General features: G+C 57.8%; 5 protein-coding genes across 21 annotated transcripts in view; 2 read left to right on the top strand and 3 right to left on the bottom strand.

Moving 5' to 3' along the window:
* Positions 1-1,149: 1,149 nt before the first annotated feature.
* ENTPD2 (ectonucleoside triphosphate diphosphohydrolase 2) lies at positions 1,150-12,396 on the top strand. Of its 2 annotated transcripts, XM_015644820.3 has the most exons (10): positions 1,152-1,439; positions 7,002-7,119; positions 7,618-7,768; positions 8,400-8,559; positions 8,652-8,774; positions 8,845-8,949; positions 9,271-9,537; positions 9,736-9,855; positions 10,133-10,267; positions 11,272-12,396. In XM_015644820.3, exons 1-10 carry the CDS (start codon positions 1,329-1,331, stop codon positions 11,470-11,472), a joined length of 1,491 nt encoding a protein of 496 aa, XP_015500306.1. In that variant the 5' UTR covers positions 1,152-1,328; the 3' UTR covers positions 11,473-12,396. The 2 variants fall into 2 exon arrangements, with proteins under 2 accessions (XP_018863981.1, XP_015500306.1); XM_019008436.2 differs by lacking the exon at positions 9,271-9,537 and having other exon boundaries at positions 1,150-1,439.
* Positions 10,233-15,554, bottom strand: TMEM141 (transmembrane protein 141). Its single transcript, XM_015644826.3, has 7 exons — positions 15,462-15,554; positions 15,300-15,366; positions 15,115-15,198; positions 14,831-14,953; positions 14,169-14,226; positions 10,554-10,699; positions 10,233-10,319 (listed from the first exon to the last, which is right to left on the bottom strand). Exons 1-6 carry the CDS (start codon positions 15,513-15,515, stop codon positions 10,657-10,659), a joined length of 429 nt encoding a protein of 142 aa, XP_015500312.3. The 5' UTR covers positions 15,516-15,554; the 3' UTR covers positions 10,233-10,319; positions 10,554-10,656.
* PAXX (PAXX non-homologous end joining factor) lies at positions 15,492-17,944 on the top strand. Of its 10 annotated transcripts, XM_033518574.1 has the most exons (7): positions 15,492-15,692; positions 15,778-15,838; positions 15,968-16,002; positions 16,131-16,321; positions 16,862-16,936; positions 17,383-17,476; positions 17,574-17,944. In XM_033518574.1, the coding sequence occupies exons 1-7, from the start codon at positions 15,514-15,516 to the stop codon at positions 17,608-17,610; spliced, it is 672 nt and encodes a 223-aa protein (XP_033374465.1). In that variant the 5' UTR covers positions 15,492-15,513; the 3' UTR covers positions 17,611-17,944. The 10 variants fall into 10 exon arrangements, with proteins under 10 accessions (XP_033374465.1, XP_033374467.1, XP_033374466.1 ...); XM_033518576.1 differs by lacking the exon at positions 17,383-17,476 and having other exon boundaries at positions 16,865-16,936; XM_033518575.1 differs by lacking the exon at positions 17,383-17,476.
* Positions 17,945-18,214: 270 nt separating this feature from the next.
* On the bottom strand, positions 18,215-21,855 carry CLIC3 (chloride intracellular channel 3). Of its 2 annotated transcripts, XM_015644970.3 has the most exons (5): positions 20,536-21,855; positions 20,026-20,151; positions 19,794-19,900; positions 19,299-19,474; positions 18,215-18,964 (listed from the first exon to the last, which is right to left on the bottom strand). In XM_015644970.3, exons 1-5 carry the CDS (start codon positions 20,778-20,780, stop codon positions 18,803-18,805), a joined length of 816 nt encoding a protein of 271 aa, XP_015500456.1. In that variant the 5' UTR covers positions 20,781-21,855; the 3' UTR covers positions 18,215-18,802. The 2 variants fall into 2 exon arrangements, with proteins under 2 accessions (XP_015500456.1, XP_015500457.1); XM_015644971.3 differs by lacking the exon at positions 20,026-20,151.
* Positions 21,856-21,961: 106 nt separating this feature from the next.
* The window catches only part of ABCA2 (ATP binding cassette subfamily A member 2), a 34,123-nt gene continuing 30,281 nt past the window's right edge, over positions 21,962-25,803 (bottom strand). For all 6 annotated transcript variants that reach the window (XM_015644962.3, XM_015644965.3, XM_015644963.3 and 3 more), the window contains 5 exons: positions 25,681-25,773; positions 25,282-25,384; positions 25,009-25,146; positions 24,594-24,800; positions 21,962-24,351 (listed from right to left, as the gene is read on the bottom strand). In XM_015644962.3, coding sequence (XP_015500448.1) covers positions 24,316-24,351; positions 24,594-24,800; positions 25,009-25,146; positions 25,282-25,384; positions 25,681-25,773 — 577 coding nt within the window. In that variant the 3' untranslated portion in view covers positions 21,962-24,315. The remainder of the gene's footprint in view (positions 24,352-24,593; positions 24,801-25,008; positions 25,147-25,281; positions 25,385-25,680; positions 25,774-25,803) is intronic.

Here is a 25,803-nt window from a genome sequence, read left to right as displayed (position 1 = left end):
CACCGATTTTCCAGGTTAAGTGCTTAATGAATTGAAGTAAGGACATAAACCCCTGCAAACAGACTCACAGACTGAACACAGCAGTCCTGCAGAGAAGCCCTGATCCACAGTGATGGGCACTGCCAGGGTGAGGGTAGCTCTCTGTGCCCCTGTTTAGACATTTTCTTCCCCAGACTCTGATGCCAGTCACTGCTTCGGGGACAGCACTGGAGCTCGTGCCCTGTGGGGCAGAACCTGTGCAATGGAGTGGCGCATCAGGGTTGGGGGCTCCTGCACCACAAGCCCTGGGCAAAGACTTAGCCCCCTGAGCACCTCTGCACCCCAATACCACAGTGATGGGCAGGAAGTTCTGCAGAAGGCCTAGTGCTGGTGCAATGTGTGCTGCGTGTCCTGTGTGTCAGCTGTGAGTGGCAGGAAAGCTCCTTACTTCAAAAAATATTGAGAAGTAAAGCAGGCGTGTGGAGCCTCAGCTCACACCCTCAGTGTGAGGCTGTGACCCTCAGCTTGCAACCCAGCTGCTCTAGGAGCCGTGTCCTCCAGCCTCCTCTCCTTATTATTTTGTTCACTGTTGTATCCCACCGTGTAAGCAAGCTGTAAATGTCTTTCTCAGAGGAAGGAGGGAGCCCAACCTCCTTTGGCTCGCTGCTCCCTATACAAATGCATCACATTATTCACTTGTGACCATATTGAAAACAGCCTCAGTACACATCTGGGCTCCTCAGGGCTGTCACAAAGTTTTTGCGATGATTAAAAGCAGGAATACAGCCACAGCTGTTAATCATTGTAGATGAGAGGTTCTTGGAGTTTTTCTGTATCTCAGGATGTCACGTCCTGATCCCACGTCCCACTGAATCCATCTAAGGGCAAAGCCCCAGGGCGGGGGCAGCATGGGGTTGAGCCTGGGGTCAAGGACCACGCCCGGAGGGGTATATGGGGCTGATCCCAGGGACATAGGCTGTGCCTAGGGAGGAGGGACAGGACTGGGCTGAGCCCTCCCGGTAACGGTGATGCTCGAGGAACAAAGCTGATTCTGGGGCCAGGGCGGTGCCTGAGGGGCCGGGCTGGGGCTGATCCCGAGCAAAAGAACCGTGCCTGGGGGAGGCAGATCGGTCTGGTCCCGGGGCAGGAAGATCCGAGTCCGTGTCGGGGGCAGCCCCAGGACTCACAGGCCGGGGCCACCCAGCGCAGTGCCACGGAGCCCGGTGTCCCGCCCGGGTGGGCCGGGGCGGCGGTGACTCAGCCGGGAGAGGCGGGCGAGGAGGAGGCGGGGTTGGAGGAGCGGCAGGAGCCGCCGCCGCTGCCGAGCCGCTCACCTGCCCGGCTCCGCCATGGCCCGCCGTCTGGCCGCCCTGCTTCTGCTCCTGGCCCTCGGCTGCTTACTGGGCATCCTCCTCCTCCTCCTCGGCTCCAGGGACACACGGGGCCCGCCGGGCTTCAAGGTGAACAGAGCGGCGCGGGGGCACCGAGCGCGGAGTGGCGGAGGGTACCGGGAGGTCCTGGGCTGCCAGGGGCTGGGGGAGTCGCCGTGGGCACCTCGGCGTATGGCATTCCCGGTGTGCAGGATCACCGGTGCGGGAGAGACGCCGGCGTCAGAGGATCCCCAGCGTCACGGGAGGCGCCGGGACTGAGAGGTCCCTCATCTGCGGGGAGGGTCGCAGGGAGCATCCCCCGCCGGGTGCGCAGGGATGGAGCTGCCCCAGTAGCGAGAACCGTTGTGTGGCACCTCCGCTGCGGGACCCCCGGCTGCGGGACCCTCTGCCGCCCATCCCTTGTGCCTTAGGACGTGCGTTTTGGGAGGGGAATCTGTTGGACACACCGAAAGACAGAAGCCCCCCAGGCCAGAACAGCCAAGTCAGTGTCTGCTGCTGCGGCTCTGCCTGGGCCAGGGCTCCCCTGCACACCCCAGCATCTCCGTGGCCTCCACTGCATTGCCTGAGCCAGTGCTGCTGGGTGATAAATGCACTTTCCTTTGAATACAAGCTTCTTTTTTTTTTTTTTTTTTCTTTTTCATTGTAAATTCAGATGATGAAAGAAGTTCCTGAATAATTTCTTGTTGGCCAAGTACTCCTTTTGTAGGCCAAGTCTTTTGTTTTAGAATAATTCCAGGCTCTTATCCTGAAAAATAGTTCATCTAAAACCCCTTTCTCATCCCAAGCAATTTACTTGGAAACTTTCTGAGCCAGCCTGCATGCCAGATGTGCTGCTGCCTTCTCTCTGGGCTTGTCATACATAATGAAGACTAGAATGAGAAGACGAGCTGGCTTAACTAAGATGACCCTTTTTCTTCTTCGTATAACTACCAATTATTAACTCCTTCTCTGTGAAGCCTTTCTTTGCCACCTGTTGCCACACGCTGGGGCATCTTGGGCAGTGCCCTGAGCTGGTTTCAAAGTGGATTTTATCTCTTAAAACATGGAGGAATTAGATTGGTACCAAGACCCCCGTATGTCGTACTTGAATCAGCTTGGAAAGCCTTTCTTCTTTCTGGTTCCAAGATGGACCTTTGGTTTTAAACCAAATTAATTCACAGAAACTTTTCTTCTTGTGCTTTTTTTTGCTGCTTTTTTGCTTTCTGAGTGGTAGAACCTTCTAATCTGCAGGCAGTGCTGCGGTTTGGGGCCAGGCATCCCTGATCACCTGCTCTGTCCTGACCCTGCTCTGCACAAGGCCTGATCCCTGAGTCCCTGAGGCCCAGGGACTCAGGGTTCCTGGACATGCCAAGTGCTGTAAGGTCCAGCATAGTGTGTGCTCCGGTGTCCATTAGTGTCTATTCCAATGGGGCTGGTACCAGGAAGGTGCTGAGGAGTTGCTTTCACACAAAGCTCAGTAGTGTTTTGAGAATGCAAAACTTTGTGTTATTTTAACTCAGCCCAAAAGATGCCCACATGGTTTAGAGGTTGGTCCTGCTATGGGAGACCCTAGACACATCTTCCAACAGCCTGGACAAGATGTGGTCCTTGCTGAGTCAGTCCACATTAGCTGCTGGATAGTGCTGTTCACTGCTGAGCTACAGCTCCACATCTTCCCTTTCCAGCTCCTTTGCTTGGAATATCGCCCTAAAACTGCCCTGGATTAGTAATCTTACTGCTGAGGGCTGATCCTTCCCTCATGGATCCACAGTGGAGCTCACAGCCTGAGTGTCCTGAGCTGCTGCCTGCTCTTCACAGCCCTTTTCTTTCTTCTTTTGGCAAACGTATCTCTGGCAATTTCTAAATCTTGTGGCTGCTGTGGCTACTGCAGCAGGAAGGAAATCTGTCACAACTCACTGCAAACCTGGGTGCTGCATGACTGCACCACCTTTGAGAGAGGCAGAATGGTGGGGGGACAGGGATGAGCCCCTCATGCGACATGGGCCAGACAGGAGAGCCTGTGGGATGGGGGATTGAGTCCTGGGCATAGCCGGGCACAGTGCCAGGCAGCAGCACATGGGGAATTCTCAATGACCCCATCTGCCTCCTCTCCTGGGCAGAGCCATACACTGATCAGGTGCCCCAGGCCCTACCCATAGCCTTTGGGAACATCACTGTCTTCTCTGTCCCCTCTGCAGGGGCTTTAGGATTGAGCAGCCCTGACTGGGGCTGGGCTGAGTGATGTTGCATTGGGGTTGAGCCCTTGGGACCATGGATGATCCAAGAGGCAGCAGAGATAGAGCTGTCATTGAAAAACTGTCCCAGTGTGGGGTCACAGTGGGGACCCCTCTATGTCCCCTGCTCCTGCAGGATCACCAGGGTCTGATCAGGGGGCTCTATTAGAAAAATCCTTGTGCCACCAGGAGATGCTGGTGTTGGGGACTGTCCCATATGCACAAAGCCCTGCCAAAGCCCTGGGTGTCAGCAGGCAAGCATACCGAGGCTTTTTTCCTCCCTCCTGGAGCTTCCCATCTGTAGGGCCCCTGGAGCCCACCTGCCCATGCCCATGGCTAAGCCATGACTCAGACCCACACGGCAGCACGCTCTGCTCTGGGAAATGCAGTAGCTCCAACACCCAAGCCCAGGGTATGGGCAGGGACAGAAGCTAAGACTGGGACAGGATCTGGGGCCAGGGGCTGGCACCACTGCACACCTCTGTAGGTGACCACATTCGTGATTTGTGTAGAAATGCTGGAGACATGGGGTACCCCCAGGACTGAAGGAGACAGCATTCCTTCATCACTGGGAACATACTAGACTGCCCAAGCCTGCCTCGGTGCCTTCGTGCACCATGTGCATGATTCCCACCCCTGCTTACCACTGCAAGGTGAGGACATCTTCTCCACAGGGACAGGCTGTGGTGCCAAATCCCATGTCCCCCAGGAGAGGCTGGCACGAGGCTGTGGTGGCTCCTCTCATGCCGGGGTGGCTGTGGGGTGAGCTGTGGCAGCAGCTGGCCAGGCACTCTCTGCAGTGGCAGTGCCATCATGTTGCAGCACCTTACCTCAGCCAGGCCAAGCTCTGCTGCCACTACTTCCAAGGCCAGGGGACCCATGGGATGCCTCTCACCTACCAGTCCACACCTGGTGGCAATGTGCTGGGGGTCCAGGAGAAGAGACCCCCACCCTGACCCACAGGTGTTGGCAGCAAAGGGCACTAGGATGTGCCTACATGGGCCAGCCAGTTCTGCATCCTGCCCCAGCAGTGTCACTGTCACCACAACACGTCACCTCTGCATGGGGCTTGCCCCGAATGTAGGCTCCATGCTGCCTCTCACTGCCTGCACTTCCCTAGGCATGCACATGGCATAAGTGCCCACACACACCCATGCACACGCCCCTCCTCAGTGCATGCGTGCACAGACACTTGCACCCATGTGCACACACCTTGCATACCTGTGTGCATGTACACCTGATCTGTGCACACCCATGTGCAAGCATCCCCACAGACCTACCTCCACACCTAAATTTGCACGCACCTTTCTATGTCCATGTGCACACACACAAACATCTGCATTCCTGCAGCATGTACACCATATGCACACATCCATGCACGCACATCCATGCACATGTGCACATACATGTGTGCACCTCTCTACATGTGCAACTCCACTCCAGGTATGTACCCCATAAATGCACCCTGGTACCAGTTCTCCGTGGGGTGGGAAATGGGGTACAGCCAAAGCCAGCCCTGCTGAGGGCAGGAAGAGACCCAGGGAACCAGTCTTCCTCCTGTCACGGAGGTGGGTCTCCTCCTGCTCACTCTGGACCCAGCTGTGTGGGCATGTCCCTTCTTGCCATGGGGTGAGTCTGGTGTCCCCAGCATCCCCCTCCCAGGCTGACCCCACTCCTGGTGGGCAGCACCAGGTATCTCTGGCACTGGAAGTCATCCTCATTGTCTCATACTCCAGTATCTCTTAGCCCTTGCCACCATGTAGATATCCCTGTCTCCAACCTTGTCCCTCTCTGTGGACTTCAGCTCCTCCATGGCATCTCTGGGCCAGAGACAACTCCCAGGGTCTTTGCTGTGCTCAGCCCCAGGTTTAGTGATGACCTATCAATGCTTTCCCTTTGGGGACAGCCTTATCACTCTGCTCCTGCTAATGTCACTCCAGGTGATCCTTGGGTTAATGTGGTGCCTTGTGAGCAAATCGGAGACATCTGCATGGTGGCTACAGGGTACTTGGGCACATGTGCCACCAAGGTGGACAGAGGGGTCCCCTGGGGCTGGACCCTCCTCAGAGTCCCCTGTGGGTGGTCAGTGACTGCTCATCTGGGAACCCAGGGTGGGCAGGAAAGGCAGAGGTTGCTCTGGTGAGAATGGACTGGGGTGTGACACGCTGGGCAGAGAGGATGTTGAGAGCCCTCTAAGCCTACCCTGAGCACTCACCCTAGCACCCAGCCCAGGAGGCTGGGGACGGGTGCTAGGGGGAGTTGTCAGCTTCCTTCCTCTCTGCAGTGTTTGTCAGGAACTGAAGCTGCTCCACTGCTCCAGCTTGGGCACAGAGGGGGATTCTCTGCTGGCTTGCAGCTTTTGGCCCAAGGCATGAGCAAATCACTGGGTGAGTCTGGGAGAGTCACCCATGTGAAATGGTCCCCTGAGGGAGCAGGAGGTACCACTGGTGCAGGGCCATAGCTTCACAGTGTAATTGGGACTACCTATAAATGGGTACCCAGGTGTCCCTGCATCTGCCCTGACACTTCTGTTGCTTGAGCTGAAAACCAGGTGATAGGGACAGAGGTGGCATGGGGCACCCATGGCAGGCAGGGCTGGGGAGGCTTCCAGAGCCAGGCAGGGAGAGGAGCTGCCTACTCCAGCCTTTGGCTCTATCGAGTCTGGGCAGGGCAGGAGCCGACAGAGACTCATTGGAGGTTTAAGCCTTAGATGGCTTCACCCCAGAGATGTTCAGTTGGGGTGGTGCTGTGCCCTGCCTTGCTTTCCCCCGTACTCACAGCCCTGAGGGGGCACAGTGGGGGCCAGCATGGGCAGGCCCAAGACCATGGGCAGCAGGGGTCTGGCATAGGGGTCCGCCCAAGGATGCTGCAGGGAGCACGTATGGAGCTGGGTAACCTTGTTTGGCAGGAGGAGCAGGGTTATTTATAGCCAGAGAATGGCCAAGCCATACAAGGGCAGGAGGGATGAGGGGCCTGGCTGCCCTTCTTTGGCCAAGAGCATCCCAAGGAGCCATTTCAGGTGTTCCTCCCTACCACCAGTCCCAGGGACCTGCTAGTATGACTCAGCAGGCAGCCAAGAGTGATGGTAACCTGCAGTGAGGGAAGAGCCCCCTGAGCTGCACTCAAGGGAATCCCCTTACCCAAAAAGCTGGAGTCCCTGTTCCAAATAGTATCCCAGAATGGCCAGTGTCACAGTCCTAATCACATCCCAGGGAGTGCCCTGTTTGGGCAGGTGTGGGCCTGGCAGTGCCAGGCTGCAGTGCAAAGCCTGCCTCTGTCAGATGATGCTCCGGAGCTGCTGGGCACCGATAGGGTAGGAGTGGTCGTGCACTGAGACCCAGTGTCTTCCCTTGGGAAGGACTGGAGCAGCCAGGGGACCTTAAGCCTCCAGGCCTGACTCACTGCCTTCCCCCTGCAGTATGGCATCGTGCTGGACGCTGGGTCCTCCCACACCGCTATGTTCATCTACAAGTGGCCTGCAGACAAGGAGAATGACACCGGGGTGGTCAGCGAGCACAGCATGTGTGATGTGGAGGGTAAGGGCTGGCCCTAGCCTGGGGCTGGGGGCTGGTGGTGGTGTCTATTGCATGCCTGGGGCAGGGCAGCATGGTGTGACTGCCCCTGCCATGCCCAGCTGCCTCCCTCTGTATTCACTGGTGTAATAACGTGCTCTAAAAGGTTCAGCTCTATTCCTAAAATGTCTCCCAACACCCGGCAAGGCTTGCAGCCATGCATACTTGTGGTTTATCTTTTCCTGGCAAGTACTGAACCGCCAGGGAACAATCCATCTCCCTGCCTAGGCCAGTGAGGAGCCAGGGTCAGTTTTTCACTCTCCATTTATCAACCTTTCCCAGACTGTCAACCAGCAAGGGATGCAGTGTGGGCAGGGAGATGTGGCTGGACCCTGGATGGCCTCATGCCCACAGAAAACTGCCTTTCAGACAGCCTTGATGGGGAAAAGCTGCTCACCAGGCATCTTCCCACTGAGCATCATCCCCTCACCAGCAGGGAGCTATGCTGTTTCCTCTTCACAGGTCCTGGCATCTCCAGCTACAGCTCAAACCCTCTGGCGGCCGGGACAAGCCTGGAGCACTGCCTGAACCTGGCCCTGAAAGATGTGCCCAAGGAGAAGCACGCCAGCACCCCGCTTTACCTGGGTGCCACGGCTGGCATGCGTCTGCTCAAGTGAGTGCTCAGGGGGGCCCTGTCATGCCACTCTGACATGCCAGCTTGCCACGCACAGCAGGGACAGAGGTGGTGAAGGATGGCTGAAGTGTTGCCCCTTTGCTTGGCAAAGCTCTTCAGCACCCAGCTGCCCAGTGCTGTGTTCCCTGCAGAAGTGGTCCTATCTTTCAGAGCAGGATATGCACTGCAGGGCACAGCCAGCACAGTGCTAGTGGAAAGAGGCTGGTGGGGGTTCAGCACCAGGAAAACTCACACAGACTTTGGATGTTAGGAGGAAAATCCTTTGCACCCACTGCCAGCCTGATGGGAAACGGTGAGAATAATCACCCCTCAAAAACCACACGTGGGGAGGAGTTGTGCCCCTCTCACTCAGCCCAGGCCTGATGGACCCCATTGTCCATCCCAGCAGGAGGGAACACACTTCATTCCTGTTACCTGCCTCCTCCAGCAGAGATAAAGGAAATTAGCAGGTGGTTTTTCAGGATGTGCCTATGGGTACCCAGGCAAGGGCTCAGCTCTCTCCTGGGCCCTACTGTGGCAGTGCTGGCCCCCTCAAGGGCTGCTGGGACAGGGAGGGCTCTGCAGCACTGTGGCACAGGCCTGTCACTCTGCCCTCTCACTTGTCCCACAGCATTGCAGACCCACAGGTGTCAGATGCTGTCCTCAGAGCTGTAGCAGCCACACTGAAGACGTACCCCTTTGATTTCCGGGGAGCAAAGATCCTGTCAGGGGAAGAGGAAGGGGTCTTTGGCTGGGTCACTGCAAACTATCTCCTGGAGAACTTCATCAAGGTGGGCAGGGGATAGTGACATTCATTGGGATGGCTGTGGTGACTGGGCAGATCATCATACACTTATTCCTTCTCTTGTCCTCCCTGGCTCAGCGTGGATGGCTTGGAGAATGGATCCAGCCTCAGAAGAAGACCCTGGGGGCCATGGACTTTGGGGGCGCTTCCACACAGATCACTTTTGAAACCAGGGACACAATTGAAAACCCCAGAAATGAGGTGATGCTGAAGCTGTATGGCCAGGCATACAAAGTGTACACACACAGCTTTCTCTGCTATGGGAAATGAGGTGATGCTGAAGCTGTATGGCCAGGCATACAAAGTGTACACACACAGCTTTCTCTGCTATGGGAGGGACCAGGTCCTCAAGAGGCTCCTCTCTAAGCTCCTCCAGGTACAGTATGTGCTTTGATGTGGATGCTGGCTGTCACGACCCCACAGTTTTCCCCCTCACCCTGGTGTTTACCCTCAGCCCTGGACCAGCTGAACACCTTTACTAGCCAACTTGGGTTTTGCCCTCAACCGTTTCCTGTCTTCCCATGGTTTTTGCCCACCATCTCCATTATATGATGCAGCCCTTGGCTAAGAGCCAAGATACCCCAAGCCATTTTGAGACACTCTTGGCAGCTGCTGTGTGACTCACTGCTCAAGCTCCAGGGGAGCTGTGGCTATGGCACAGCTCATGCACCCTATGTGTGTGTCCCTCCTCTGGCAGGCTGAGAGCTACCAGGAAATTGTCTTCTATCCCTGCTGGCCTATGGGCTACAACAAGAGCCTATTGCTGAGCAGCATCTATGACAGCCCCTGCACGGAGAAGGAGAGGCCAAGCCTTGCCCTCAACACCACTGTTACCTTGGTTGGCACCGGGAATGGGAACCTCTGTTCTCTGCATGTCAGCAAGCTCTTTGACTTCACCAACTGCTCTTTTTCCCGCTGCTCCTTTGATGGTGTTTTCCAACCGAAGGTTTCAGGAGACTTCATTGTAAGTCCCGGCATGGAGGAGGGTGGTGACACAAGCTGCTGGCTGGGCAGGTTGTCCCCAGCATATTGTGGCAGCAAAGCCAGACCCCCAGCTCTGTAACAGTGGTTGCTGGTGGCCACCACACTGGTCAGAGTGTCAGCTCATGGTGAGAGAGTTTACTCCCAGCCTGTCCCACAGCTGCTCCTTTCCCTCCATCAGGCCTTCTCTGCCTTCTTCTACACGGTGGACTTCATCCAGACCGTGATGAGAAGACCCGTGCACCTGCCCAGCGATCTGAAGGATGCTGCAGAGACCATCTGTGCCACCAGCTGGAGTGAGGTGGGCTCCCTGGGCGTTGTGGAAAAGAGGGGGCTGTTTCATGTGGGGTAGCACCCGGCTTTGAGAGAAGCCCTTGGAGGTCACTGGGCTTCCTGGCACCAATGGAGTAGGGGGTAAGGCAACTGATGGTTCCCATATTGGACTGGGAGGAGGCTCAGATGGGTATGGGCAGCCTTGGCCTCACAGATGTAACCACCCTGAGCTTCAGGCCACAGACACAAACCTGGCCATGGCTGGCTTGACCCCTCTTCTTTTTCCCTCTGTGCATCCCACCCAGCTGCTCCAGAAAGCCCCCAAGCTGGAGAAGAGGCTGCCAGATTACTGCGCTGTCAGCGCATTTGTGTATTTGCTCACCACCAAAGGCTACAGCTTCAACAACCACTCCTTCACCAACATTGCCTTCCAGAAGAAGGTAGGTAGCATCCCCATCCCATGCGATCTCTTTGGAGCTAGGCCAAAGAACCCTGCAGGAGAAATAATGCAAAATGGAAAAAAGAGCCAAGCAGAATCAAGGAAGAGCTCAGTGAACAGGGGCAGGGTGGAACTCTCAGTTTTTGGAGGGATCTCCTGGGGGATGGAAACAAATGAGCTGAGCTGGCTATGAGGTGGTCATGGGGTCAGGTCCTTCAGCCCTTCCTTAGCCCTCAAGACACCAGCCATCCCACAAAATGCTTTGCTGAGGCTTTTTGGGAAGTTACCTCAGGGCAGGATGATACTTTTGTCTGCATATGCCATGGGCTGTGCAAGGAGATCAGGACTGGCCTGAGCACACAAGGTTTACTCGCAGGGGATGGGCCCAGTTCAGCACGGGGTGGTCACTGCTCTGTCCCTGGGCTGGCTGGACCTGTGGGCAAGCAGAGACTCAGGGGGCTGTGGGCTCCCCCACACTCTTCTCCCTTGGGCTGACACTGAGGCAATTCCTGAAGGGTGTAGAGCACAAGTTTTATGAGGAACAACTGAGGGAGCTGGTGGGGCTCAGCCTGGAGAAAGGGAGGCTCAAGGGGGACCTCCTCACTTTCTACAGCACGCTGACAGGAGATTGTACCCAGGTGGGGGGGTGGTCTCTTCTCACAGGTAACATGTGACAGGATGAGGAAATGGCCTCAAGTTGTGGCAGGGGAAGTTTCCGTTAGATTTTAGGAGAAATTCCTTAATGGAAAGTGTGGTCAGGCATTGGAACAGGCTGCCCACAGATGTGGCAGTTACCATCCCTAGAGGGATTTAAAACGTGCAGATGTGGCACTTGGGGAAATGGTTTAGTGGTGGCCTTGGCAGTGCTGGTATTACAGGTTAGACTCCATAATCTCAGATGTCTTTTCCAACTTCAATGATTCCATCATTCTATGACTTTGAGGTCTCCTGAGGCCCATGCAGCTGGACTGGCTGGCTGGTGACCATGCCATGCTGTTTCCACAGGCAGGAGAAACCTCCATTGGCTGGGCCCTGGGCTACATGCTGAACCTCACCAACATGATCCCAGCAGAAAAGCCCTCCTCCCACAAAAGCATGTTGTACAACTACTGGGTCATCCTCATCCTGCTCTTTGTGGTCACCACCCTGACATCCCTGGTGACTGCCATCTGCCTGCTCCGGCACAGCAAGTCCAGCATAATCTGATGGCAGGGACAGGGTGGGCCATAGCTGCAGGACCAGCACCATCCTACCTGCTGGAGGCTCCACAGTCTGAATGCTTGGTATGTGGCAAGTGCTCAATGTCCTCCTCCAAGGCCTGACACCGTCCCAGAAGGAAAGCTGTCCCCTTTTGCCCTCCCCTTGCCCTCAAGCTGCAGGAAATGAAGGACAGGAGAGGATCACTGGCCCTGTGGGAGAAGGGTTTTTCCCAGCACTACTCAGGGATGGACCCTGGAGCAAGCTTGGGAATGGGACATTCAGAGCTAGGACATCTTTTTGCCGCCAGAGCTGAGCTGAACTGGGCCAATGAGCCCAAGCAACAACAGGATTCATTCTCATGTGTATGTGTATGAATGGGGAATATTACTTACACTAGTCCTTATAGCCGACATCACTAGCCTGTCCCCAGAGCATCAGCCCTGTCTCCTGGGGAGCTCTGGACATCACCTGAAGCCCATGGTGTCTTTCTGGCTGACACACAAACCCCACTGACCTTCCCAAAGGCAAGGTCTTGGCCTTGACCATTTGCCTCAGCTTTGGGTAAGGACTTGGCAACGACCAGACGTGGGAAGATGGCAGCTTCCAAGTCCCACTTCAACAACCAGACATGGTGCCTTCACTATCCCCATGGTTCCTATGCCAGACTTGCCTCTGCCACAGCCAGAGACTCCTGCACACCCCAGTTCCTGCAGCTCTGTGGTGCATGGCTATGCTGGCACAGAGCTGATGGGCTCCCACAATGTGGGGCTTTGCTCTGCACTGGGATTTGAGCCTGGCATCACCCCACACCAGGCAGCTAGGAGGATGCACCTTCATTTCCAATTGAGTAACAGGGATGTACAAACATGAAGGTTTGGTTTTGTTTGAGTTTTTTTAATAATCTGAAATAAACCTTTGTAACCACTGCTATGGCTCAGTGGCTTGTGATCAGCAACAGGCAGTTCAGCCTGGCTGTCCCACAAGGACGGAGTCCCTCAGCCACATGTCTGGCTTGAAGACCATGCCCGAAGAGCTCAGCCGTTGCAGCCCATCCTGTACTGAAACACCATCAGGGCTCTCTGCACTCTACCAGCCTGGAGGCAACCTCAAATAGACCAAGTCTCACTCCAGACCCACGTCCACCTGGAGGTGGAGGAGCTCCAGCCAGCCACAGTCACCAAGCTCATGTTTCCCCAGTGCTGGAGGTGCAGCCACCCCAAAGCTGGGAGCAGGCAAGTCAAGCTGTCCCTCACTGCCACAGCCTCCAGCAAAACAACCTGCCAGCAGCCTTCACTGACAGGGCCCAACACTGGCGCTCAAGGGCGGCAGAAAAGCAGCTCACATTTGCTGCTGCAGTCACTGGCCGTTCAGAGGCACCAGGACACACACTGCGGTTCTCAGCAGCTGCATGGGACTGGTCCCAGCCCTCAATCCTTTGGGAAGCCTCCCCCTACCTTGCACGTTCCACAAACACTGGAGAGAAGTGGCTGTAGGGAGCTGCAGTTCTCACTGCCCTCTTTGCTCCTGCTGACTCCACCAACTCTGCTCTGTGGGTTTGCTAACTTCCCAACACCCTTCCCTGCTCCAGCTGAACTCCTGGAATGCCATGCTTTACTTAACACACCTGTTCCCTGCAGCACTTTGCTTTCAGCTTTCCACTGGCTGCTCCCCATCTCTCTGCACAGGGCAAACCTGATTCCAGGTCAGATGATGCTGTGAATCCCCAAGCCCAGTTTCCTCCCCGAGCTCTTCATCTCCTCAGCTCAGGGACTCCCTCCTGTGGTGAGGTTCAGGGCCTATCTATCACAAGGAAAAGGCACTTGTTCCTGGAGATGAAACCCTGCTCCAAGAACCTGGGCAGCTCCCAAAATTCAGGCTGAGTTTTCTCTTCAAAGAAATTCAGCTGCAGCTGAATCAGAGCTGGACATCCACCAAGAGCAGACAATTTACCTAGTCAAGACTTGGAGTCTGACATGGAAAACCCCCACATGGCCCACTGTGTGCATGGGATTCTACATAGTACCTTTGCCTTGACGAGTAGTTATGGATCTGGATGGGCAGTCTGGGACTAGCCAATGTCAGGTGAGCACTGCAGAGAGGGGCCCTGGGCACACGGTCACCCCTGTTGTGGAGGAACAAAACACCCCAGAGGCCACCCAGCTATGAGGCTCAACTCGGGCCTATTCAGGTAAGTATGAAAAGCCTTGCTGCTGCAGTGAAGGGACTGGCTGGGATTAGGAAACATAGGGGACACAGCAACAGTTCTGCCCTCACAACTTTGCCCAAACCTGTCAATGCCTGCAGCTGTCTCAGAGCAATCTAGGTGCTGACTGTGACAGCCATCACCACAGAGGGACCAAAGCAGTCTGCTCCAACATTCACTGCAGAGGTTGCCTCAGGTCAGCATTCATCACCTGCTCTGTCCTTCACCTCATCCACAACGAGTGCCTTCAGCTCTCAACTTTTATTGTATCCGCAGTGCAATGTGCAGAGGCCATGGGACAGGCAGCAGCAATCCCTGAGGTATCTCCACCATGCTCTCACTGCAGGATCAAGTCCTGTGAGCTTTCCAGCAGTGTCACCACGCCTACCACCCTCACAGGCAGCATGGGCAGCATCAGGTTGGACAGGCAGGAGGGAGTGAAGCAGGACATGGGCACGGAATGCTGTGCTCTGCTGGCTACTCCACCATGTCACCGTACCTGTTCCTCTTCACCAGTGGTGCGATGCTATCCCTGTCCTCTGCACGGGGGAGGTTTTCTGCAACAAGAAAGTACAAGTTCCCTGGACTTTCAAGTACCCACCCTAGTAAGTTTGCCAAGGGTAGGAAAAGAACCACAGAGCCTTGGTGAAGCACATTAAGCCTCTTCAAGTTGTCCTAGTTTTAGGAGCTCATGTGTGGGAGAGAGCAGTGAGCAGAATTGTCCAGCAGCACTTGTCTTGATGCCCCTCCAGTTCTGCCACCCTACTGAGCAGCAAATCCCTCCACACCTCAGCTGCTCTCTCCGTCCCTTACCTACTCCTACCTCTTCCAGCAAATGAGCCTTTTGTGCTGGCTTTCATGAATACCCAAAGCAAATGGGGCAGGAGGCAGCAGCAAGTGCACCCAGCCCACATCACCAGCCCTGCTGAGGAACCCACTGTGCCAGGTGCACAGAGGGATGGGAGAGGCATGAAACCAGGTAAGGAGCTCCACCCAGCATGGGTGCTCCTGGCTCCCACCCCTTGGCTGCAGGGTGCCAGGGTGAGATTTTGGCAATGACAGTCACCAGCTTACAAGACAGGAACAGCAAAATAATTATTGCAGCAGAGAAGAACCAGGCACGACAAGCTCAGGGAAAGCAGTAGGAAGATATGACTGTACCTGCAGGCTGACCAGTCACAGCGAGCTCTTGTGGGGACTTGCCTGTCTCCAGGTAAATCCAAAAGTTGGAACATTTCTGCGTCTCAGCTCTGGTTACCACATAGCTTCCGAGGGACCCTGCAGCTGGGGCGGCCAAAGTGCTCCTGGGAGCGCCAGCAGCACCTGCCTGCTGCCGCGAACCCTCCTGAGCCCTGGGGGCCGGGGCACAGGGAGGTGGCTGGAGCCAGAGACGAACCCCCATAACAATGGCAAACACCCCACTACCGCTCGGGCTGGGTACTTACCCGCAGCCAGCAGCAGGCTCCACTGCGGGCTGTACGGCAGCTTCTGCCGCGCCAGCTTCTGCACTGCGAAGGCGGCCCCGCTGCCTGCAGAGACGGGGGCCGGGGTTATCGGACGTTCCCGCTGCCCCCGGGGGAGCGGCCAAGGACATCCCGGGGAATGGCGGGGTGGCTGGACGGGCCTATACCTGCCAGGAAGGTGCCGATGCCCTTCATGAAGGCGTGAGACTGGCAGGCCGCGTACTGCTGCAGCGCCTGCGAGGATGCGTCAGCGCGGGGGCCGGAAGCCCACCCGACCCCCTCAGCCTCAGCCCCTCCAGGCCCCCCAGCCCGTCCCCCGCGCGGCGCACCGGGTGCTTGGCGGCCACACCATCCTCCACCCGCCGCACACCGAGGTTCACCATGGCGGAGCTGCCGGGGCCAGCCCTGGGCAGGATACGGCGCTCCCGCCCCCCCTTTGTACCCGCCCCTTCCACCCCCCTTTCCGCCGCTGCCATGGCGGAACCGGTAGGGCCCTTTCACTTGCTCCGAGCCGGGACAGGCCGATTCCTCTGCTACTGCGGACCCGACGGCACTGTCTTGTGAGAGCGGGGCGGGAGAAGGAGCAGGTGGGGAGCGGACACGGGGCCGCGCGGGGGCCCTTACCTGAGCTGCTTCCTCCCGCAGTGTGACCGACGCGATAGAGGTCTGGGCCGGGGAGCTCGGTGGCTGCCCGGTGCTCGGCTGTGTATGTACCGGGGGACAGGGGGCGGTGGGAGAGCCCGGGGTTGAGATCTGGTGTGCCGGCGGGGCAGAGATGGATCTGGACCCAGGCTAGGCCGTGTTGGACACGTTCTTCTCGTCTCCGACTCTGCAGCGGTGCCCGCCGGAGGAGCACGGCGCGATGCTCAGGTGGGTGCCGCCGCCTTGGGACCTCCCCCGTCACGGACACCCTCTCGCCCTGTGCTGCCCCCACCCTAGGCCCCACTTCGCCCGGGGCTCCCTCTCTTTCCCGCTCTCCTCACCCCCGCTCCCCGCAGGGCCGCCCTGGGCCATGGGGCCGCCGCGCTGAGCCTGGGCCCGGGTTCGGCCACGCTGCGGCTGCCGGAGGAGCCGCGGTGCCCGGCCCTGGTCCTCGCCCAGCTGCCCGCCGCCGAGGCGCGCAGCCAGTTGCAGGCGCTGATCTTCGGCATGGCCGGCTGCATCGAGAGCCTGGAGAGGCGCCTGAAAGGTCCGTGGTGAGTTTAGAAGAAGGGAGAGCTGGCAGCTCCTGCCACCTTCATGGGATCACCCCCACCTAAAGTGCCCTAGGCGCCCCAGTTCAGCTGCAGCAGGAGAGGGCTTCACCCCAGGTGGTTTATTCTCACCAGTCCCAGTGGGCCAGCAGAAGAGCTGCTGCCCATCACTTCCCTGTTCGGGTTGGCCCGTTCTCAGAGCTGGCCAGGGTCTGCACCAGACCCCCGCAGGCAGAAGAGACCCTGCCTGGGCCCAGAGGGCACAGTGGTATGGCTCTATGTGGAAACACAGCCCTGTCCTCGTGGTCACCATCCATCCAGCACCACACCAGCATCCCGAATGTGGGAGTCAGCTTACAGACATCTTTGTTTGAGGGGTCTGGGAAGATTTTGGAGCAGCAGTAGTCTGGATGGAAGCGCTGAGAGGAGAATGGGGCTCAGGTTGACTGTGGAGGGAGCTTGCTGTGGAGGCTTGAAGTGCTGCATGCAGAACTGGGGAGTGTTGTTGCAAGCTTTGGCTCTGGCTCCTGTCTCAGTAGCAGTGGAGACGTTATCATCTTCCTGCAGCCCTGAGAAGAACACTGCCCGGAGCCAGCAGCTCTTCCTGCCAGGTAGGCACTGCCAGGGACACCTGCCCTGGTCCCACAATCTTTTGTCTTCTCCTCCTTGGAAGCTGCTGGTCCCTGTATCCATGTGCTCTTCAGGACACTCTGAATGCCCTTGACTGTGGCTGCTGGCAGCCACACATTGTCCTGGTGCTCTTCCGTCAGAGCAGGAGCAGTGCTTAATATGATGGCTCTCAGAGTGTCTGGGATACTCAGGTCAAAGGCTGGGCATTGCCAACCTCAAAAGGAGGGCAGACTTTACTGTGCTCCAGACTGGAGGCTGTGGCGGATCCATGGCTCCTTTTGGGAGGAGGTCAAGTTTGGCCCTTTCTTGCCCTTTGTGGCTGCTGGTCTTGCCAGGCTGGGCTCCCAGAGGCTCCCCCTGGCCCTGGAGGGACTGTAACTCCTGGGTAACTTATAATCTGTGTACTGCCTGTTCATGACTGAGGTAGACCGCAGCCCCAGGAAGAGTAGTGCTTCTGGCTCAGCTTTGTCAGCCAAAAGGAAGGTCCATGGGGAGTCTCTCATTAACCCTGGTTTCAAAAGGTCAGTGCTGGGGCTGGGTACTGCTCACTGGGCACCCTGTGAGCTCTGCTCCAAAGCTATGGTGGCAGCGGGGCTCGGGGCTCTGATCTCCTTTCAGCAAGAAGGCACCATCTGGAGTGAATTTCGAGGACTAGTGATGTCCTGTACCCTGATGACAGCCCTATGGACCCTATGTCTGAACAAGGAGGTGTCCCTGTTGTTCCAGACCTACTGGGCTCTTCGACCCAGGGAGACAACAGAGCCAGCAGCCACCTCTCAGCTGGGGTGATGGCAGGACCTTTGGGGAGGACAAATGGAGCAGAGGGGACACCAGCGCAGTGGGGTTTTCCCCTGCAGCTCTTCCCTGCTGGCAGGGAAGGTGCTGACCTCACTTACCATGAACTGGTGGAGTTTGGATGGAGCCTTCATACCATGGAATGGAAAAATTACCTGTGCTTTGCTTCTTGCCAGTAAAGGTGTTTTTAGCCAGCTGGTCTCTCTGGGTGTGTCTCCCCATTCTGCCTCTCCCTTTCTCGGGAAGCCTTGAGCCTGTTTTAACTGAACCTGGGGGTCCGGGCCTCAGAGAAGTTCCCTTCTCTGCCATCTTTTTGCAAATGGGCTGATGGGTGTGTGGTTAGAACCTGACCAACCCCTCTGGAGAGCTGTGAGGGTGAGCTCTGCCTTGCTGCACACTGGGAGAGGATGAGGAGCTTGTAAGGGAGGAGCTGCTGGGGTGTTCACTCCAGACTCACACTGGTCTTGCTTGCAAAGCTTTTATTGATTTCCAGGAGCTCTGAAGCTTAGCTTGGGCTTTCCTTGCTTCACAACACCCAAGTCTGTTGAGAGCTTCCTAATAGAGATTTCTGGGGGGAACTGACCTCTGCCCATTGCCTGTGCCATCCCTCTCCAGCTCCATTCCTAGGTCTCTATGGGTGTGCCACCTCACCTGGTGCAGGTGTGAGGGCACCCTGTGGTGCCTGCAGCTCAGGTGGGTGGCATAGCGTGCCTATGCAAGTGGCTGCAGGGCAGCTTGTTGTGCCCAGCTCTGCCCCTGCCGTCAGCTGGGCACAGCTTTGGCACCAATGGTGCCCCTGGCTGTGTCCCCTTGTCCTCATCCTGATGCTCGAGGGGCCACAGAGCTTGTCCTGGTTGTGAGGAAGGGTGGGTGGCACAAGAAGGCCTCGGTGCACTGCAGATTGCTGCCAGCACCTGGGTGCCAGTGGAGGGAATTTGGGTGCGAGTGGCACAGCTCTCCTGAGCCCCTGCAGGCAGGTAGGGGCAGGGTGGGCGCTGACCTCCTGCCTGACCACAGTCTTGGCCCTGCACCCACTAGGGCACGTGCCCGGCTCACTGCAGTGCCCGGACAACGGAACGATAGGCTTGTATAATCTCCTGGCTATTGGGGCAGGTGTATTTGAACTCCTTAGTTTCACTGGCACTGTTGAGGTACCGCCACACGCCCTGCAGGTCCTTGGGGATCCCAAAGCGGCGGTAGTGCTGGCACACGACCTGCAGGCACAAATGAGAGAGACTTGCCTGACACTGTGCCAAGGTCTCTACCACCAGGGCAGGCACCAGTTGGGAAGGGTGGCAGGGAGCCAGGAACATCCCTGGCACTGCGAATTTGAGGGCTGGCACTTAGGAGGGGATGCAGAGAGGAGTGGAATCTGTCGGAGGGCCTTGTGCTGGGCAGGCTCCTGGGGAGAGGGATGCTGGGGGGCACAGAACTGAGAGAACAACTGGGAAAGGAGCAGGGGCTTGCTGTAAACACCAAGAGGAAAGTGAGGGCATGGGGATGCCAGGGAAAGGAGAAAGGCATGGTACTGGGATGCCAGTGGCTTACCTGAACGATGTTGAGCTTGGGCAGCAGGTTGCAGTCGGCAAGCGTGAGGTGGTCTCCGTCAAGGAAATGGCGCTGGGAGGCCCGGAGGTGAGGGTCCTGGGCCAGCTCGTGCTCCAGAGGGGTGCTCAGGTACTCATCCAGCTTCAGCAAGGCACGCAGCAGGCTGCGCTGCAATGCTGCAAGGAGGGCGGTAAGGTCACAGTACAGCCGTGCTCCGGGCATGGGGCCCCTGCTCTGCTGCAGCCTCCTGCCAGCCCCTCCCTGTGTCCAGGCAGCACCTGTCAGCTGCTTCCCACCTGGCTCAGGCTAGCACCTGCCTCTGCCCTCCCACAGAGAGCTGACACAGCCATGCTGGCCTGTGTAGGAAGGGCGGTGCCTGGACAGACCTGACTGTGGACTGGGTGGGGGGACTGGGAAAGCTCAGTGTGACTATGCTAGGCTTTGCGGTGTGGCACCCAAGAGGTTGCATGGGGCACTCCCCCAGCTGCTCCTCACCCTCATCCTGTGCAGGTACCGGGTTCTTGATGAAGACAGAAAACTTATGGAAAATGTCATTCCCAGCCAGGCTTGACTCCGGGTAATGCGGGACCAGACTAGGGCACCTGTGGGGACATGGGCACAGCTGAGGCAGGTAGCAGAAGCTGACAGGCTCATTTCCATCCCTCAGCTTGTCCTGCCCTTCTCTGGGGGGCCACTTCCTCCTCTCAAGGCAGCACCAGCCACTGACATGGGGGGGCCCAGCTGGTCCTCCAGAAACTCCTCAATGGTGATGGTGTCAGTCTTGGGCTCGCCATTGTAGAGAAGGACGGGCAGCTGGGCACCTGGTGCAAAGTCCTTCAGCACGTCCAGCGCCCTGTGGGAGATGGGTACACCATTGATGCCTGGCATGTCCAGGGTTCTGCAGGGCACTCTGTGTACGTGTGTGTGTGTGTGTGTGTATGTGTGTGTGTGTGTGTGTTCATATTGTGCACACGTGTCCCAAGCAAAGGGAGTTCTGGGGCATCAGTGCAAAACATAGTGCACTCAGGCCCCTCCTGCCTCACTGTGTGCCCAAGGAAATACCTGCCAACCTCCCCCAGCACTAATGGTCACCTGGGGAGGTACAAAAACCTCCATGCATCCCATAGTGCCCACCCTTCACATCCCTTCCCAAAGGGTTGGGGACTTACCAACCCCTCACTCTGCACGTGATCCTGGCCCCAGGGTTGGCACCCCTCGGGAGGGGACGGCCACTCACCTCTTCACATCCACAGTGGTGAGGGTGAAGGGCACCCCTTTGAGCAGCAGCACCATGAAGAGCCGCTGGCAGAAGGGGCAGTGCCCCACGCTCTCCCCATCCTCGCTTGCCTGTGGGCACAGAAGGAAAGCTAAGCTGTCCTTTTGCCCTGGCATGGCCCGACTGGGGGCAGCCCCAAAGGGTACAGGGTGAAAATGATAGGGCACATTCCCCAGCCCAGTCTGGCAAGCTGTCCTGCAGTCCATGGTACCTGCTATGCCAGGCAGGACACCAGCTCCTGGCCTCTGCCAGCTCACAGAGCTTCAATGCCACACTCCAGAGCAGCCATATGGCACAGCAGGTGCTGGCCCTAGCACCCTCTGAGGACAAGGACCTCCAGGCTGCTCCAGCCTCAGTGTCGAGGGGCAAGGGCTTGAGAGCAGTAGTGGCAGCAGGGATGGCAGTGGCAGGGGACAGTCCAGGAGCAGAGATGTGCCAGAGGAAGATGACAGCAATATTGGTGGCCCTGTCACCCCCAGCCACAATCCCAGGTGAGCCCCGTCCTGCCTGCACAGCCAGACTGCACCAGCCAGGCAGCGGCTGGGAAGGGCCTGGAAGGGGCAGAGAGATGCTGTGGTGCCCTACTGCACGGCCCTACTTTCAGGGGGGAACCTGGTCCAACCTCCCCAAGTTTAGCCTCCACAGACCCTGTGCTTGCAGGGCAGGAATCAGCAAACAGTGCGCCCTGGAGAAGAGCCTGAGCTGCCTGCTGTCTGTCTCCCCACCTACCTGCTGCCCAGTGCCTGCCCCACTGCCTGTTGTCAGCCCCATTGCCTACCCGGTGCCCGACCCCCTGCCCACTATCTGCCTCCGTGCCTGCCTAATACGCCACATCTGGGCACTGCAGCCCAGCCACCCCGCCCACTGCAACACTGCCAGGGTTGGTTGCCAGGGCTACCCACTGGCCTGGGGCACCGACCTCAGGACCCCCCTCACCTTGATGAAGAGCTGGATTTGGGGTTTCTCAGCCATGCTGTGTGGCAGCTCCTGCTGCACTGCTGGCTGCACCCTGAGTGCCCCAGCTGAAACCACAGCCCCTCCCAGCCCACATTCCTGCTCGGGGTGCACCCACACCCACCCATGCCTGGCCCCACGGCATAGGCAGGATGCCCTGCTACAGGGCCCAGCCACGGTGGCTGCTGCCACCCCCAGGCCCATAAGGGCAGCTAGTGACATTGCCAGCTGCTGCCACTCCTGCCTGTACCCCCAGCTACCCCACACTGCCTGAATGATTACAAGCACTGGGCACAGACCTGTGTTGTGCACTCCTTGCCCCTAGCAGGTCCCCTGCAGCCCCATCCTGGGCACTGCCACTCTCCTCCTCCAGGCCCTCCCAGGCACCCAGCCCTGCCATTCCCCCCATGCTCAGCTACAAAGCCTCAATGGATCCAGTTTATTTTTTATTTAAAACGATCATTATTTTCATCTTATTTTTGTTTGGTAGCAATATACAAGCAGCTCCAAGACGTCCCCACCCCCAGGGGCCCCATGCCTGGGGCTGAGTATAGCAGCAGTAGCACTGGCACTATGCCCACGGCTGGTGGCCAAGGACGTGCAGGGAGAGGCAAGGCTGGAAGCGGGGCCAAAGTCAATGAAGTGAACAGTGTTAAGGCAGCAGCCACCCCTGCCCTGGGGTGCTACCTTCCCCACTTGCTGCTGGAGTGACTCTAGCAGCAACTGTGCCCAGACAGCCCTAAGCCCAGGGCAGGGAGGCCACTGTGGCCACCCAGGCTGTGAGGGCACCTCCACTGACCCTCAGAAGCCATGGGGATGACAGCATGGTGGGCAGGGGGAAGACTGGGTGGACAGGGAAGACATTTTGTGACTGGGCTGCCAGTGCCCTTCTGGAGCCTGGAACAAAAGTGTAGTGTAGCAGGTATCGAGCAAGGATAAAGCCCAGAGCACAAAAGCACTGCCCACCCTGGGGTGCCCCAGGGTGCCACCAAGATACCAGCTGGGGACTCAAAGATGACACTATCCCCTCTCCCTGATGGCAAAGGGCAAACTTTGAGCTGGCTTGTTCACCAGCATCCCCTGGGGAAGGCAGAGTACGGCCAGCATAGGAGCAGGAACATGCCCCTCTGTCCCTTCCAACCCATCCCAGATCCAGCCAGTTTCCCATATGCCATTTAAAAAAAATATGGTCTGGAAAACCTGAAAATAGAGCTTCCCCCACATTTCCCCCTATTGAAAATATTGTATATTGTATCACAATCTATAGCAGATGGTCTATGGGGCTGATGGGACCAGGGGGCATGGGGACAGTTGAGGTCAGGCCCTACTCCTGCATCCAAGTGGGACCAGAGCCAGCGTCTCCCCACCTCCCGTGGCAGCCAGCTGAGGTCCCTGGTGCTGCTCAGGGCCTCCAGCCAAGCCCATGCCAAGGAGGCAGAGAGGGATCGGAACACACAGGGCAGATGGGCCATGGGTCCTCCCCAGGAAGGTGCATGACTGCCCTGGGGCGTTGCCAAAGACTGTTCCAGCCAGCAGTGGGAGGCGGCAGGGTCAGCATCATAGGCCCTGCTACCACCCCACCTCTGGGCACAGCTGCAGCTTCTTGAGAGCTGCAGGCACCAGCCATAGTCCCTGTGGGTGACAAGGCAGCAGGACCCTCTGCAAAAAGGAGGGGCACTGCTGGCTGAGGAGGTGCCCACTCTGGCCAGTGACACTGCCAGTCCCACTACTGCAGCGCATCCTTCCGTCCCCACCACCTCAGGCACCACTGCCAGGCTGCACCGGCACCCACCCAGACTGTCCCGCCCTCGTACCTTAAGGCCACTCCACCACCAGCTTCCAAGGCCATCTTGGGGTGCTGCAACCCCTCTTCCAGTACCACCAGTGACCCAACAATAAGAACCTAGTGCAGGTGGTTCCTGTACAGGGTTGGACACTGAGGAACAAGTGCCAGGGCAAAAGCGACGTGGAAGGGGACACAGCAGAAAGCTGGCAGAGCTGCAGCAATGCCCTGTGATAGGGGAAGCAAGTGGTGAGGGCAGGCAGGAGGCAGGGTGAGAGACTTGAGGGTGAGGGACATGATTAAGGGCAGAGGGGAGGAACAGCTGGTGCCAGCATGTGAAATACCCTGTGAAATACCCCTCTGCTCCCCCCCACGTGCCTCTGCAATGGCACTGCTGCCTGGGGACAAAGCCAGTGCCCAAGGCCAGGCAGGGCTGGGGTGAACAGACCCCAGGATGGGCAGGATGTACTAGTGGGGCCAAGACCCCCAGTGACATTCCACTGGTGACAGAAATCGGTCGTGGGTGGAACACCAGAGCACCTGCCCCTGTGGTGCCCAGGGCAGCATCAGCCAGATGTGATGTGGAAGCAGTCATCCTTCTTCTAGCTACATGGGGCCAGGCCTGGGGCAGTACCCACAGCCAAGGGTCCCTAGAGTGAGTGCAACACGGGTGTCCGAAGGCACCGCTCACAGGCCTGTGTGTCTCTGCCCCAAAGTGAGTGGGGCTGGCAGTGCTGGCATCAAGCCATGTCCTTTCCTTCACAGTCTCCATCCACAGCATGTTGAGGACCATGCTCCTGGCACCATGCAGTGATGCTGCTCTGGAGCTGAAGGAGGCAAAAGCCATCCCAGTGGTGGCTTCTGAGGTCTATCCAGGCATTGCTGTACCCAGTGTGTCCTCCCTGGCATGTGGCTCCGGCTGTGGCAACTCCACTCCACGGGGCAAAGGGAGGGGAGACGCCAAAAGGGTTTGGTGGCTTGACAACATGGTTGTCCCTGGGGTCTCAGCACAGCGTATCCGTGTTGAAGGACAGTTGAGCCTGAGCAGGGAGACAGGCAGGGCTCAGGGGCTGCCCACTTAGCCAGCACACCCAGGGCATCTGGGGCCAGAGTCTGGCACAGGTGGCAGAGCAGACACCTCTCCAAGAGAGTCCCCACCCCTCCCGGGCCCAGCCCTGGCTCCATTGTGCCACCTTTGTGGTGTCACAGCACCCAGTCCCAGGGCCCATGGCACAGACACAGGTGGTCCACAGGAACACCCAGTATAGGGACAACCTCTCACCCTCTCCTCCTCAAAGCTGATGAGGCCTTCGTCGTCAGTCTCCAGGTCCTCCTGCTCCTCCACCACAAGGGCCCGCAGCTCAGTGGGGACAGTGCGGGGGCGCAGCAGGCTCAGCACGCGCTCCAGGGGTGACTGCAGGACACAGCTGGGGCTAGTCTCCTGCTGCTCCAGGTTGTCGCTTTGCTTCTTGGCAAAATTCACAAACACCTGAGGAGGAAGAGGCAGGAGACTCGGGTACTTGCAGGCATCTCCATCCTATGCTTGCCAGGTGATGAGCCAGTGCATCCTGCCATGCAGTGGCTGCCACCATGTTCCCCATCTCGCTCAAACCTCTGCCCCGAAGTCGGATCCTGCCTAGCACTTTGTCACTCCCTGGGGACAAGCATCCAGCTGCCTATGCCGTCTCCAGTCTTACATTGTCCAGTGTGGTTTGGCTGACAGAGTAGTCTTCAATGCCCAGCACATCCACCACCTGCTCCATCTTGCTGAAGACCTGTGCCAGTGAGATCTGGTCCGACTTCAGCTGGTACTGGGCCTTGGTGTGATGACGCTCCTGGGGGGTGGTCATAGAGGGGGCACTGAGCCCTCACTCCCAGACTCCCTCCCATCACCCCATGGAGAATGAAGGCTGCTTGTGCCCTGATGTGGGGGCTGGCAGGGGACAGCATAGCCACCATGGGCAGCTCACCTTGAGGACAGCCTCAGGGAAGTTACGGTTGAAGAACCTCACCACCTCCTTGACATTGAGGCTGGACTTGGTACGCACTGTGATCATGTAGCCATCACCAAACCTGCACAGGAACAAGGCACCCCATGAGGACCTGTCCCCTCATCTGCACCCCCATGACCCTATGGAAGGGGACAATGCTCTCAGGCCGCCACTACTGGACACCAGGCCACTGACAGAGCACTTCAGTGACCCTGTTCCCTGCCCACCTCTGAAGCAGCACCCACACAGAGGTGGTATCATGTCATGGATCCCACACTGTCACCCAGCCATGGGGACCCAGCCCCTCCCTGGCCAGCAGCACACACAGGCTGCCTGTGTGCCTCATGCAGGCATAATGAGCTCCTGCCAGGCTCTTACCTGTTCTTCAGGTGCTGAATGCTGCCGAGACACTTGAGCCGCCCATTCACCATGATGGCCAGGCGGGTGCAGAGGGCCTCGCACTCCTCCATGCTGAGGTGACAAGGGAGGGTTCAGCGGGAG

This window comes from Parus major, chromosome 17 (assembly GCF_001522545.3).
Source record: "Parus major isolate Abel chromosome 17, Parus_major1.1, whole genome shotgun sequence".
Lineage (NCBI taxonomy): Eukaryota > Metazoa > Chordata > Aves > Passeriformes > Paridae > Parus > Parus major.
Note: the sequence above shows the minus strand (reverse complement) of the source record. Positions and strands in the feature narration are given on the sequence as shown.

Excerpts from the sequence above, each read along its gene's own strand:
- CLIC3 (XM_015644970.3), bottom strand. The coding sequence starts at position 20,780 with ATGGACTGCAGGACAGCTTGCCAGACTGGGCTGGGGAATGTGCCCTAT. Across the intron at positions 19,475-19,793 it reads GGTACCTGCACAGGATGAGG|CATTGCAGCGCAGCCTGCTG; the intron begins GTGAGGAGCAGC and ends CCCTCCTTGCAG. Across the intron at positions 18,965-19,298 it reads CCAAGCTCAACATCGTTCAG|GTCGTGTGCCAGCACTACCG; the intron begins GTAAGCCACTGG and ends TTGTGCCTGCAG.
- TMEM141 (XM_015644826.3), bottom strand. The coding sequence starts at position 15,515 with ATGGTGAACCTCGGTGTGCGGCGGGTGGAGGATGGTGTGGCCGCCAAG. Across the intron at positions 14,227-14,830 it reads TGTGACTGGTCAGCCTGCAG|AAAACCTCCCCCGTGCAGAG; the intron begins GTACAGTCATAT and ends TTCTTGTTGCAG. Across the intron at positions 10,700-14,168 it reads CCACTGGTGAAGAGGAACAG|GTCCAGCCAGCCCAGGGACA; the intron begins GTACGGTGACAT and ends GCTTGCCCACAG.
- PAXX (XM_033518572.1), top strand. The coding sequence starts at position 15,514 with ATGGCGGAGCTGCCGGGGCCAGCCCTGGGCAGGATACGGCGCTCCCGC. Across the intron at positions 15,693-15,777 it reads GGACCCGACGGCACTGTCTT|TGTGACCGACGCGATAGAGG; the intron begins GTGAGAGCGGGG and ends TTCCTCCCGCAG. Across the intron at positions 16,937-17,382 it reads CCAGCAGCTCTTCCTGCCAG|ACCGCAGCCCCAGGAAGAGT; the intron begins GTAGGCACTGCC and ends TGACTGAGGTAG.
- ENTPD2 (XM_015644820.3), top strand. The coding sequence starts at position 1,329 with ATGGCCCGCCGTCTGGCCGCCCTGCTTCTGCTCCTGGCCCTCGGCTGC. Across the intron at positions 7,769-8,399 it reads GCTGGCATGCGTCTGCTCAA|CATTGCAGACCCACAGGTGT; the intron begins GTGAGTGCTCAG and ends CTTGTCCCACAG. Across the intron at positions 8,560-8,651 it reads TCCTGGAGAACTTCATCAAG|CGTGGATGGCTTGGAGAATG; the intron begins GTGGGCAGGGGA and ends TCCCTGGCTCAG.